This window comes from Abramis brama (assembly GCF_963993115.1).
Source record: "Abramis brama genome assembly, chromosome: 13".
In the NCBI taxonomy this organism is placed as follows: domain Eukaryota; kingdom Metazoa; phylum Chordata; class Actinopteri; order Cypriniformes; family Leuciscidae; genus Abramis; species Abramis brama.
The window spans coordinates 22,540,900-22,555,037 of NC_139975.1; the positions used below are offsets into that span (position 1 = coordinate 22,540,900).

Below are 14,138 nucleotides of genomic sequence, written 5' to 3' on the forward strand. Positions count from 1 at the left end.
TCTATAGTAATATAATCCACAATTTAAACGTTTTAACCTTGCAATTACTATCTTGTAAGCATTTAATTATGAAATTGATATGTTTTGTACATTTACATGGGGAATCATGCTTTCATTTATTTTGGAGTTGTCCTCATTCTTGTTTTTGGACCGATTTCTGATCATTTATTAAGGATCACATCATACCCAGCATTTCAGTTGTATTTTGGAAATGTTTAATTCGTTTTCCCCCACTTATGACGTACTATCATAATTAATCTGCTACTTTTATCAGCTAAATTTAATATAGGTCTACATAAATGCAAATATGGGCGAAGTAAGCAAGCATTTTTATAAAATTTTATCAAAGTTCAATACCTAAACAATTTTATGTTTGAAAAGAATGCTGTAAAATGTGTTAATAATAGTAAGTATTTTAATGTTTTTATTTAACCTTTTTATGTTCGTTTATATCTGTTGAATTATTAATTCATTCAATCCTGGCTGAATGCGAACTTGGCTAGTTGGACCATAGACTGAAAAAAAAATAGTTGGACTGGTGACCGTTGATATGCTTTTATTTTGAAATGGAAACTCTTGTGGGCGTGACCATAGCGCTCGGTTCAGCAGTCTCAAAGCCGCTGTGCTGTCTTCACTCTACTGGCAGGAATGAGCTCTCGCCGGAAGTGAGGTGGCCTTTCTCGAGAGCAACGAAAAATAAACACGTAGCCGTGACTACAGGAGTTTGGAAGCGACAAGATTGCTTTAGATGGAAGGATAGAAGCACGACGCTGTCATAAGAAGAACAACGCTAAAGAGGTAATCTCTCTAAAGCAGAAATAGCGGATTCTTGCGGCTGTAGGTAAGACACAGTTCCGTGTCATCTCAGTACTGACTGCTTTAGCTAGTCGGCCAGTTCATACTTGCCAGCATATGGTCGGGTTATTAAAACACGTCTTGGCAGATTTAAGTTAGTATTTATCATCTGTGTCGTAGATTAATAACGACTGTCATACAGTAATGTAATGGGTGCTGTTTTCAAACAGCCTGCAGCTAAGTTAAGTGTTATAAAGACAAACATAATACAATGTAACTAAAGCTTAATTTTAGTCATTTCTGCTTTTAGTACTATTTACAACATGCCTAGTTTATGCATATGCATACTACTGTAATTTGGGCCCTTACTTTCACTTCAGTTTACTAGAAATGTCTATTCGAGGCGTGTGATTTATGTTTATACGGGTTTTCGTATTGTTGACTGTTCTCAAGCGGTAGCTCACGTGAACCGATCATCTCTTCCTCTAAACTACTAGTTACTGTACAAAATAAACATTTAATATCAGAGGGTATGTCGCAGGAAACAGTACAACTTACTGCAATATATCATGTAATAGCTCAATCAGTGTTTTAACCATGGATAAAACAGCTTGTAAACATTTTGTCAGGTACTTCCATTTACCTCACAAAAAGCCATTCACTGTTCATAAACTGTATAGCTAAGTCTAGAGAGGAGCATTTTGCCAAAAAAAAAAAAAGCACTTTATTACATATTCATTATATATTTTACTTTTAATACCATTAAAATGTATTATCATATAACATTATTATAAAAACGACCTTATGCAATTGTATACAAATCATAATCATGTTGTTCCAACCCTGCATACATTTCTTTCTTCTTTTGAACACAAAATAATATATTTTGAAGAATGTTGGCAACTAATAGTAGGGGGGGAAATGCTGTGGAAGTCAATGGGTGCATCAACTCTCTGGTTACCAACAACATTCTCCAAAATATATATGTAATGATGACAGAGTTTTCATTTTTGTGTGAACTATCCCTTTAATCTTTTAACAATAATGTACCAGCTGACAGGGTTCCATGTGTAGTTTACAACATTACATTAGTACTATATCCATGTATATCCAAATTAATAGATATTGAATCAACATCGAAATCGAATCACAAGCTCATGAATTCCCCCCCAAGTTATACAAGTTCTTGTAACAGCACTGTGTTTTCAGTTTTGATTCACAGCAAAAGCTTACTCTGCAAGTGCTGTGTGTTTGAGTCGCTTATAATGAGAAGCAATAAAAATCAGTTTTTTAGCCAAAATAAAAACTCAATGGTTTAACGTTTGAAAACAAAGAAATTAAGACAACCATAAATGTTAGAATTATAATTTCACCGTTGTTCTGTTTCTTATTATTTATAACAATTCAATTAATACTTTTATTATAACAGTGTATTATAATATAATGTGTTATTATCATGATTATGAAATACTGTTTTTTTAATTTTACAATACAATAGTGTATAATATTGCAATATAAAATAATTTTAATTATTTTTAATTTGATAAAATATGTTTTAATAATAATTTCTGGGGGGAGGTGTGCTCAGGTTTTCCTCCTTTAGCTGATGACATGCCTGCAGCCGAATGTTGTTATTATGCTGGTATTTGTTTGAGTGTCATGAAATGTCGCTTGTCCTCATCATTGATTCTGAAGCTCATGTCCTTTTTGAGAGCAGTGCAAGATGGTGCGAGCCACTCTTGTGACGACCATCAGTTTGGCGCTGACTGGTACAGTCATTGCCCATGCCTACTTCCTCAAGCACCAGTTCTACCCGACTGTGGTGTACCTCACCAAAAGCAGTCCTAGTATGGCAGTAAGTCGCCGTTGGTTTATTCAGGATCAAATGTTTATGGTAAGACGGGTGGACGCTAAACTCCGTACTTTTTCTTTGACAGGTTTTATACATTCAGGCTTTCGTGTTGGTTTTCCTTTTGGGGAAATTTATGCGGAAGGTCTTTTTCGGGCAACTAAGAGCTGCTGAAATGGAGGTTGGTGTCTAAATGTACAAAGTGTGCAAGGGCAATTTTTATTTTATTTTTGTCATTCTCATTTTTATATTCTTTATATTTTTAGCACCTGATTGAACGCTCCTGGTATGCAGTGACGGAGACCTGCTTGGCCTTTACAGTCTTTAGGGATGATTTCTCCCCTCGCTTTGTGGCCCTTTTCACTTTGCTGCTTTTCCTCAAGTGCTTCCATTGGCTGGCTGAAGACAGGGTGGATTTTGTGAGTGAATATCGAAATGTTACATTTTATATACAATATATATAGGGCTGTCACAATTTTTGGATGTGATTCAATTAAATATACACCCTGTGGGTTTAATATATATTATGCGCTTTAATTATTTAAATCCGTGTAAGTTACGTCTCAGAGCGGCTCTGTTCACAGTAAATGCTGCTCCACATGAACTTATCATTTGCATGTGTGGAGCACGTCTCAAAGTCCATCTCAGTATATGCTATGAGTTTGGGTCGCTTAAAACGATCGTCTGGGAACACAATGTGAGTCGTTTAATCCAATTTGTAAGGTGAATCATTTATAAACCTACGCCAACACAGGAGAATACATCAATATGTTTCTAAATATGCAACCTGTTCATCGCGATTTCGAAATAAGTTTAAACCCACGGCAAGTTTGCATGTTTTGATGTCCACATATTCTTGTTCAAGGAATTACAGTGGCTGTAGCATTTCTATCGTAAAGAAGTGGCCAAATATTAAAAACTAAATGTTGTTTGGCAAATATTAAACAAGGATTTTGTCATGCTGTAAAGTGTAACAACCATAGATTGTAAAAAAAGATTGACTCAGAAGTCACATCCCCGTTTTTATAGCATCAAATAACTAACTAAACCCAAACTTATTTAACATCAGCGTGATAAAAACAGCCTAAAATGACAGAAAACATATTTGGAAAAAATATGGCTGGGTTTATGAGCTATACTGCATCCAGCAACCTGGGGCCGATCGAGACGCTCTAGCTTCACTTTTCAGGGCTCGTAACAACACCTCGTTGGCCTCCTCTGCAGGCATTAGTTATATTATAATATACACAAGTTGATTGATTATATTATGTATATTATATTATGTTTTGTTCTATAAAACCATATGATTACTTACTTTTGATCCTTTATTTGAACCAAAAATTATTGCCTCAAAAATAATCGACTGATTAATGTATCAAATTTATTAGTGACATATATATATATAGGCCTTTTTTGATTCTAATGTTTTTGTTTAATTTTTAGATGGAAAGGAGTCCAAATATCTCATGGGTCTTCCACTTCAGAGTTCTCTGTGAGTACATTATGGTTTTGCTGCGGCCTGTTTTCCATAGCACCAGTATATCTCTTACTTCCTTTTTATTTATGAAACTACTTTGCCAAGTAATTTCTTTTTTTGACATGCAAATTTTTTGAGCTGCACCTGCATTTTAAATTTTAAAGCATTTGACATTGGACTGCCTTATTTGGAGTCACTGTGTTGTGGTATTGCATCATTTCATGAGCGTGTCACTACTGTTCTTTTTTTCTGGTACAGCTCTTATGGTGTTGCTGGGAGTGTTAGACTTTCTGTTTGTCAATCATGCGTGTCACAGCATTATAACAAGAGGGGCATCAGTGCAGCTGGTTTTTGGATTTGAGGTGAACATCAATTTAATTCTAGTTTTATTATGTCTTAGCTTGAGTGAGATCCTGCTAAACTGAATTTCATTAATATTATTGAAAGGCCCATTGACCCTAAACTTTCTCACATGGTGGCCCATAACTTGATGAAGTTGAGCAATTTATAAATCAGAACATATTTTATACTACTAGAGTTTTAAAATGCCATAGACTTTACTGTAATATGAATGCTGCATTTCTTTCAGTATGCGATTCTGATGACTATGGTCCTCACGACCTTCATCAAGTACACCTTACACACAGTTGATCTGCAGAGTGAGAATCCATGGGACAATAAAGCTGTCTACATGCTGTACACAGAGCTCTTTACAGGTATGTCCTAGAGAACCAGAGCATGGGATGCTTATGTATCAAATAAGCCCATTTACAGATTGACTGATATTATATTTATCCTTCAGGATTCATCAAGGTGCTTTTGTACATGGCGTTCATGACCATAATGATAAAAGTGCACACCTTCCCTCTGTTTGCCATTCGGCCCATGTATCTCGCAATGAGGTGAGTGATGCATCATTAGATTCCAACTATGAACAGCTGTCTAGCTTGTCTTTATTCTTTTGTCATGTGCAAAATGTTTGTCTTCATCAGGCAATTCAAGAAGGCAGTAACGGACGCCATCATGTCTCGACGAGCCATTCGTAATATGAATACTCTGTGAGTGCATCTTTTAATATGAAATATACTTTTAAAGTTTTATTTTATTATTCATCTATTTTATTAATTGACAAATGTTTTTAGTATTTATTTCTTTATTTGTATTTTTTTCTTTTTGTTTAGAAAAAAGTATTTGTTTATTTTGTGTATTTAATGTTTTTATAATTTTATGCCGTTTATTTTTTTTTCCTTTTTTTTTTGTTGTTGAAAAATTAAATCTGTTTTTATTGTATATTTAGTATTTTTCTTAATATTGTGCCGTTTTTAATATGTTGAGAGTGTATTAATAGTTTTCTGAGTATTTCTCAAATCGATGGTTGCCATGTTTTGTCACAGCTATCCTGATGCCACCCCTGAAGACTTGCAAGCCACCGACAATGTGTGCATCATTTGCAGAGAAGAGATGGTGACTGGAGCCAAGAAACTGCCGTGCAACCACATCTTTCACTCAAGGTTCATGTCCACTTGATTGACACATCTCAGTTCCTTTGGTGTTGATATCTGCATGCACATTTCAAATGGTCTTTTCCTCTCATTGTAGTTGCCTTCGCTCATGGTTCCAAAGACAGCAGACATGTCCCACCTGTCGTATGGATGTCCTCCGAGCATCCCAGCCGAACCAGAATCCAGCCCCAGCTCCTGCGCAAGCACCTGCCCCTGCTGCTCCTGCTAATGCCCCCGTACCTCCACCTGTCAATGGTAAGACCAGGCCGGTTAATCTGCTGATATTTGGCTGTTTTGAGATTGCTAATTGAGATTGAGATTGTATGCCTACACTTCTGTGCAGTTGCTCCAGGTATGATGCCTCAGTTTCCTCCGGGGCTGTTTCCATTTTGGGGTCCCTTCCCTGGCGCACCACCTCCTCCTGCTGCCCCTGGTGCACAGGCAGCTACTGACACGCCACAGACCAGTACCGATGGAGCGCAGGCTCAGGGATCAGGTGAGCATCTGTTCTACCTCCCTGTGAAAATGTAGAATATCCATAATTTTCATAAAAATTCTCACCATCTGTCATGTAGAATCAGGAGCCAGCAGCTCAACTCAGCCGACTGCAGACAGCGCCTCTGCTGCTCCTGGAGCTATCCCAGGATTCCCCTTTTCCATGCCGCCCCCTTTCCCATCAGCTCCATGGCTGCCGATGCCTCCACCTCCACCTTTTAGTATGTCAGAGTGGTCAAACTTCACGTAGAACAAATGCTTTTGAAACCTTCCAGGTCAGATATGAGTTAACTCTGATCTCTATGTTTACTAGTGTCATCCATGCCACCGCCACCATCAACTCTGTCCACCATGTCAGAGGCTGAGCTCAGAGAACTGGAGCAGGAGGGCAGGCGAGGTTTGGAAGCCAGGTTGCAGTGCCTTCACAACATCCACACATTGCTGGATGCCGCCATGCTCAACATTCACCACTACCTCAGCACGGTGGCTACGTTAAGGTATGCAAGTGCTGCATAAGGTTTGATAGAGAGTGGCACATCCAGTTCCTACCTCTGAAATCCCCGTGGTTTTTGTTTTTTCTAAACTTCCTGTTTAGTCCGCCAAGATCAGAAACCAACACTGGTGAGACGAGTGCATCAGTGAACATGGAGCCCTCACCCTCCCCGGGCAACACGGAAACCCCCAGTCAGGAGAACGAGGCTCAGAGCGGTGAGTGGAAGAAGGAAAAATAATGCCACAACTTTCTGAATGACTGAGCTAATATTGTATCAAAAGAGTAATATTTGAATTGACACGCCCCCTGATACACAGCATGACTGCCAGTGAAATGTGTAGTCATAATATATGAAACACGTACTTCTTACAGTATATATATATATCCATATATGCACCTCCTACTCTCCTAAACTATTATACTAAAACACTAACACACATATATATATATATTAACTATGTAGCCAATTGGCTACCAGGCGCCTGGGCCACATGTTAGTACCAGAGTCATTGTATTCTCTTGTTCCTAGGTGAATCTGTGAATGGAGCTACAGGCTTTTCTCGACCAGACTCAACCACAGAGGAGGACAAAGACAGGATGGAGGGAGAGGGAGAGGGAGATGAAGATGACGGCGAGCCGAGCGCCGCCGAGTTGAGAAGGCGTCGACTCCGTAAACTGGAGACCACGCCCACTCCTGACCACTGATGATGTGACGCTTAAATACATGACTGTAGAAACGCTTCTTATGGACTTTTTGGGCACTTGTCATGTTGAGATGTCAGATTATCTGAGGAAAGTTCATGTGTTCTTAGATGTTATCTAAATGTGGCACATCAAGGCACTACCCAGTGTATGGAGGATTTGTCATTGTCGCGTGTACAGAAGACTCGGGTAGAGAACTGGTTTCTGGGTAACCATGCGTGAAGATTTAAAGGATAAAAAAAAACCTTGCACCTTGAAGGTCAGCCGTGACTATTGAATCGAGTATTGGTGAGACTTTCCTCTCTGAATGTGGTTTCTGTTTCTCAGAGGATCAACAAGGTCTGTGGATTTCTCATGTGCCCTTAAAATTTGATGTTTTCCCCTTCTTTGTGTATTTTCATTATTTCTAGCTCTACATAATAGATTTTGTTTTCTTAGATCTACTTTGGTTGTGGGTAAAAGATGACCATGAACCAAATATGAGTAAATTAACTTAATGTACATAATGTATAAAGTGTTTTAATAGGAGGATATGTACATACTGCACAATAAACTATATGACAGACTTCAAAAACATCAGGGCGAACAGTGTGTATCTGAAGTGTCTCAGCTGAAGGAAATAATAATCCATTATTTATCGGCTTTTATTTCTTAGCCGATAACATTAAAAATGAACATGTATCGGCCGATACCAATATGGTTTCTGATATATCGTGTATCTAAATGCTGTTCTTTTGCAGTGTAAATTCAATAAAAATTGTATACGTTTATAGTCTTAACAAAAAGAGAAACAAATTAGCCTAATAGAGTCCTAATATTAACCTAAGGTAATATTAAAATTGTTAATCAGATAAGATAATGTTTTCATGACATCACAAATGGTCAAATGAGTTATAAATATTCAGTTTCTAAAGTCCGAGTATTAGTCTTTACTGAAATTCCAACAATACATGAACGGACCATAAATATGTAAAAAGCAAGTTAAAAATGAAAATGTTTAAATTAGTTTTTTATTAAAGTAAATTGGCAAATATCAGAGCACAAAGTTCCAAATGTATTGTTTCCATATGCACCATTTGAAATGGAAGGTCACCATCCCACACACACACACAAAATAACATCTGTTAATACATTTCAAAGAATATCTCATGAATGATAAGAAGATAAATGTGGTTATAACTCCTTTAAATCGTAGTAGAGTCATTTCTGGTCCCTTTTAGCATCTTTTTAGCATCTAGTCTAATTGTGCTCAGCTTTAAAAAGTCAAGGTGCAATTTCAGAAGTATAGATGCTTCTGATGCATGTTAGTGCAAACAAACCTATTGAGCTACTCAACAGGAAGAGGTAATGCTGTGCTATTGCCTGAGAAGGTCAGAGGAAGATCTCTGCAGCTGTGCATAGCGGTCAGGTCTGTGGAGTGGAGTAAAGCGAGTGGTGTTGGTTGATCTGGTCGCTCCTGTTGAAGAGCAGTGGAGTCGTCTCACTCGACCCAAACCAGCTGTTGGTGCAGACACTCGCTTTTAATCACTGTATCACAACTGATCCCATTAATGTCAAGTATCTGAGTTGTAATAGTCAAAGCCTGATGAACACATTACCTGCTATGAGGATTGATACTGTGGCTCCAGAGAGAAGCCGTGTCATCATCCATTCCTCGAGGATCATCAAAGAAATATGACTGTGAGCTTTGTGTGTTGCACATGGTCGGGCTGCAGTTCTGAAATAAACAACAAAGCCAACATTTCAATGACGCTCAGACCTATTATTTTATTAAAAACGCATTTCATACATTTAATGACTGAACTAAAATTAATTTTTGTATTTTTTTGAGGATTAAAAAAAGTCATTAGATCAAACCTTTTTTTTTTTTTATACAGGAAGCCAACATTTAATGCAAATATATTATAATATATATATATATATATATATATATATATATATATATATATATATACACACATGTCATGGAACTAAATACAGAAAATGTACACTACTGTTCAAAATTTTGGGGTCTGTAAGGTTTCAAAATGAAAGAAGTCTCTTATGCTCAGCAAGGCTACGTTTATTTGATAAAGTAAAAAAAGTAATATTGTGAAAGATTATTACAATTCAAAATGACTGTTTTCTATGTGAATATATTTTGTACTGTAATTTATTCCTGTGATGCAAAGCTGTATTTTCAGCATCATTACTCCAGTCCTCAGTGTCACATTATCCTTCGGAAATCATTGTAATATGCTTATTTGCTGCTCAAGAAACATTTCTGATTATTATCCATGTTGAAAACAGCTAATCTTTCTGTGGAAACAGTAATACATTTTTTCAGGATGCTTTAATGAATATAAAGTTCAAAAGAACATTTATTTGAAATAGAAATCTTTTGTAACATTATAAATGTCTTTACCGTCACATCTGATCAATTTAAAGCATCTTTGAAGAGTAAAAGTATTAATAAAAAAAATCTTCTCTGGTGTTCTTCTTGTGGTGGTCAAAATATTAATGTACTATTTTTTAGTTTGATAATATTTTTTATTTAATATTTTGTTTTTTATTTAATATTTAATATTTTTAGGGGATTTTATGGTACTAAATCATTTATATGCGGTTGTTATAATCCATTTATTAACTTTTTGAGCATAGAGCTGAAAATGAAATTTCCAACTTAAACCGTCATGAATCTTGAATGCTGTGGAACACACTTAATCTTGGACTCTTTTTAAAGACACGGGGCAGATTATTGCTGAAGTGAAAAAAAAAAAAGTTATAGAATTTTACATTTATAGTTATGAAAAATGCACAAAAACACTATTTCAGCTATTTTCCAAAACACATTTTACTCTAGATCTGCGAGAAATTAAAAGCCATAAATCAAAACAAGTTGTGATCCAAATTTGAGGTTGATATCTAAAAATAAAAAAAACTTTTTTAGATTTATTTGGGCGCAGTACCAAAAGTTTCCACTAGAAATTCATTTCCCATTCATTTCCAATGCAGACATTTTTGAACGTAAGTGCAAGTGTGACTATTTTTTGCACAACCTTTTCAAATCATGTCCATGATTTTTTTTTTTTAGTTCACAAAGCAAGTGCCAAAACCTTTACCAAGTTTCGCACCATGAAGTAAAAAATTCAAAAAAAATAAAAAACATCCAATTTTTCAGTCAAAACTGACCAAAGAGTACCAGAGGGTTACCAGTAGTGTATGAGCAAAATAAAAGATAAAGACCTTTTCTTGAGGAGGCTGGCGAACTCTGAAGATGAGAATGAGCAGGCCGGTAGGTAGCAGCTCCCAAATGAAGAGAACTGCTCCAAAGATAATGTAGCCTCTCTCTCCAAGTTCACTCTGAAGGTCAGCCTTTGAGAAGAACACGCAACCATCACAAACTGACCAGTGAGAGAAATACCCTTTCATTAGCAACCAACAAAGTGCAACTGCCCACCTGGTCAGAAATGTTGTACCAGTCATAGTCAAAAGCCTCGACTTTATGACTCTGAGACAAAAACAGCACTGCAAGATTGTAGCAAGCCCTGCTAGAGAAGAGCAAGATTACACCGGCCCCCAACACCGCAGTCCGGCAAAGCCCCTGCAAACACAACACAGCTGGACATAATCAAACATACCAAAGTTTGTCTTGTTTACAAGCAACAGAGATTTAATCTTGAGTAATCTTGAGTAGATATTTAGCAGACACTGTTATCCAGAGTACCATAAACTACATCAGAATATTTCAGATTAAACAAGTCAAATAGATTGCGACTACCATTTGAGCTCAAGTCCTTGCAAAGTATGTACCTTACTGCGTAGATAAGGGGTGGTGGTGGTGGGCGAGAATCGAGTTAACAGGAGCAGAGATGTGGCCAGACACACAGCTTCCAGAATGAACAGTAGGTCATTAACCAGAACCCGAAGCAAAACCAGCCTCCAAGTGTTCTCACCAGCTCCACCAGAACCTCCATGCTCTCCGAGGCTTGCGCAAACTATGTTGACGCACAGGAAGACGGCACTCATGGTGGCATACACACACCGAGCCGCCAGTCTGGAAGTCAAAGTTCACACACAAACTCACAATTCCTGGGAAACCTGGTCAAAAAGGTCATCGCAACTTTATATCTCACAGTTCTGACTTTATAACTTGCAATTGAAAAAAAAAAGAGTCACAATTGTGAAGATATAAACTCACAATTCTGACTTTTTCCTCACAATTCCGAGTTCAGATTTAAACTCACAATTGTAAGTTATAAAGTCATGAACTCGGAATTTTGAGAAATAAAGTCAGAATTGTGAGATTTAAAAATTTCTGAATTATGAGTTACAAAACTCGCAATTATGAAAAAAAAAACAAATCCAAGTTTATATCTCGCAATTTTGCCTATTTTCCCCCCAGAATTGTGAGATATAAACTTGCAATTCTGAGGAAAAGAAATCTGAATTGTGAGACAAAAAGTCTCAATTACCTTTTTTAGTTTTTATTCTGTGGCAGAAACAAGCTTCCATACAATTCTCATCAAACAAATGATATCCATTAATATTAAGGCTGTAGATTTAACGTGTTAATTTAATTAGTTACGAAAAAATAACGTGTATAAAATTTGTTTGCCCAAAAATGAAAATTATGTTTATTTACATTTACTCACCCTCATGTTGATCTGTAAATATATCTAAATACCAATTCAAATGTAGCTTCTGAAAAAAATTAAGGCTGTTGTAACCTTAAAGGTTTATGTGTAATAAATTCTATGTTGAATATGTAAAATATTTATTTTTATAGTAACTATTTGATGTTTTTCTTATTTAACACAATAAAGACTTTTTCCTTTGGGGGAAATTTCTCAGCTAAATTTGATGTAGAAATTAATTTGCGATTAATTAGATTAATTCATTATCACATCATGTAATTAATTAGATTATGTTATTCACTTGACAGCACTAACTAATATGCATGAATGTGAATGTACTCACAGTGCTTTGCTGGGCTCAATGTTGAATACACTTCTGACTTTGAGCAACTCCTGTCAAAAAGAAACATTGTTATTAGGGAGTGGATTGATTTCTCAACCGAGCAAACAACTTTCTCTATGTAACTTGTACTTGACTTACCTGAGTAAAGTAAAGGTTGAAGAGACTCAGAGTAAAAAACTGCAAGCACACTGGGAAGCAATAAAGGAGCCAGTAGACTGGAGTGGACAGGTGGTTGGCCGCAAGGGCATCGCGGAAATAAAACGAGAAGAGTGTTGTGCGAAGAGCTGCCCAGAACAGGCAAAGAAAAAGAAAAATACTCTGGTAGCTCCATCGCTTATGCCGGTAAAGTAACAGCAACCAAAGCTGAATGTATACGACTAAAAAAAGACCCCCATAGAGACAGGCGTAGAGAACCGTGACACCCAGCTGTACTGATGGGGCCACGGCTGGCCTCATGGGGGACGGTGGAACTGAAGTGTGCATTATGATGATGGATATCAGAAAAGTATTATACAAAACAATGTAAAGACCAAAGCATCAAAATAAAATAAAACTAAAATGGTATAAAATCAGTGTAAATCATATTAGCAAAATGGTAATAAAAAAAAAACCACTACTGTGTTTGTATGATTATCATTATGTGATATTCTGTCACATATTAATACACGACGAGAAAAACACACTTCTGAAAAGTCCTTTGTGAGAATGTCCCTTTTCAACCTGTGATCTGCAAAATAAAAGTGAAAGCGTTTAATGTAACTAAAGTAGCACAGCCAAGTTTTACATCAACTCAAAAGTTGACACTTAATGTCAAGAATAACATCTTCCTCATCGAAAACAAAAGCATCTTTTATCCGACAACAGCCATTACAGTAACAGTAACAGTGAGTGATTGGGAGTTTTGACAGTCGCGAATGACAGCACTTTTGTTTATTCGCTCGCCCTGTTCATCCGCACGGTGTACAGCACCGATTTTAATAGTTTTTAACTGTTTAACTCACTAACACTGAAACATTTGTATCAAAATGACTTTGTTTAGACTGATATAAAGTGGCTAGCTGTGTGGCTAACGTTGCTAGATAAGAGTTTAAAATCGATTTGCTAGTTCATAGGTCGGTTTTGACATAAATATGCGACACACATTCTTTAAAAATCCCCTAAAATATTGCAAAAATAAATTCAGCAATACCTTACAAATGACCATGGCATGGAAGACCATATAATCGCCGTGACACATCCAATAAATCCTTTCCCTCATCACTAAAGTCCCGTTCGTGTTTATGCACTGCGTTTATCAAACGGACTCATCTATGGCGACATCTCGCGGTACATACCGGCAATGACAAACGTAAACAAACGTGACTTCCTCCTCATGCAAGACCACGCCCACTACGAAGAACGATGCTGTCCTTAAAACACTTTCTCACCAAACTCTTCAAAGGTACAAAGGAGTTTCAAAAAGGGGAAAAGAGGAACAAAGAGATTCGCCATCTTTAGGAAGTATTTTGTATTTAAGCATTATGTAGTGGGCGTGGTTTGTACTATTACAGGCGATGTACTGGGCGTGGTGGGCAGGCTTTACAGTGGTAGAAGTTTCAGGACGCATGAAAAACGCCCGTTGCATTACCGCATTTGGCCTGTAGGGGAGCCCTTAATCAATCAACCATGGGACTACTACCACTTTTGAAACGGCGGTTAGTTCAATTTTGCGCCATCAATAACCGTTATGTCAGCTGTCATTCCTTCCTGTCATTATGATTTATATCTGCTTTTCATTACACGAACTGATTAAAACGAGCAAATCAACAACTTGGTTTAAATAACACATTTTTAAGTTATATATATATATATATATACATATATATA

General features: G+C 36.8%; 2 protein-coding genes across 3 annotated transcripts; one reads left to right on the plus strand and one right to left on the minus strand.

The window, feature by feature from the left end:
* Positions 1–633: 633 nt before the first annotated feature.
* On the plus strand, positions 634–7,699 carry syvn1 (synovial apoptosis inhibitor 1, synoviolin). 2 transcript variants are annotated; one of them, XM_084133162.1, is made up of 16 exons: positions 634–798; positions 2,513–2,650; positions 2,733–2,825; positions 2,911–3,063; positions 4,088–4,136; positions 4,380–4,483; positions 4,711–4,837; positions 4,924–5,023; positions 5,114–5,179; positions 5,516–5,632; positions 5,721–5,878; positions 5,967–6,119; positions 6,199–6,339; positions 6,432–6,615; positions 6,714–6,826; positions 7,141–7,699. In XM_084133162.1, exons 2-16 carry the CDS (start codon positions 2,519–2,521, stop codon positions 7,314–7,316), a joined length of 1,866 nt encoding a protein of 621 aa, XP_083989288.1. In that variant the 5' UTR covers positions 634–798; positions 2,513–2,518; the 3' UTR covers positions 7,317–7,699. The 2 variants fall into 2 exon arrangements, with proteins under 2 accessions (XP_083989288.1, XP_083989289.1); XM_084133163.1 differs by having other exon boundaries at positions 662–841.
* A 606-nt stretch (positions 7,700–8,305) lies between these two features.
* On the minus strand, positions 8,306–13,600 carry gpr137 (G protein-coupled receptor 137). Its single transcript, XM_084133164.1, has 8 exons — positions 13,462–13,600; positions 12,411–12,999; positions 12,273–12,322; positions 11,106–11,349; positions 10,753–10,896; positions 10,539–10,667; positions 8,912–9,030; positions 8,306–8,811 (listed from the first exon to the last, which is right to left on the minus strand). Exons 2-8 carry the CDS (start codon positions 12,753–12,755, stop codon positions 8,718–8,720), a joined length of 1,125 nt encoding a protein of 374 aa, XP_083989290.1. The 5' UTR covers positions 12,756–12,999; positions 13,462–13,600; the 3' UTR covers positions 8,306–8,717.
* Between the last annotated feature and the right edge of the window lie 538 nt (positions 13,601–14,138).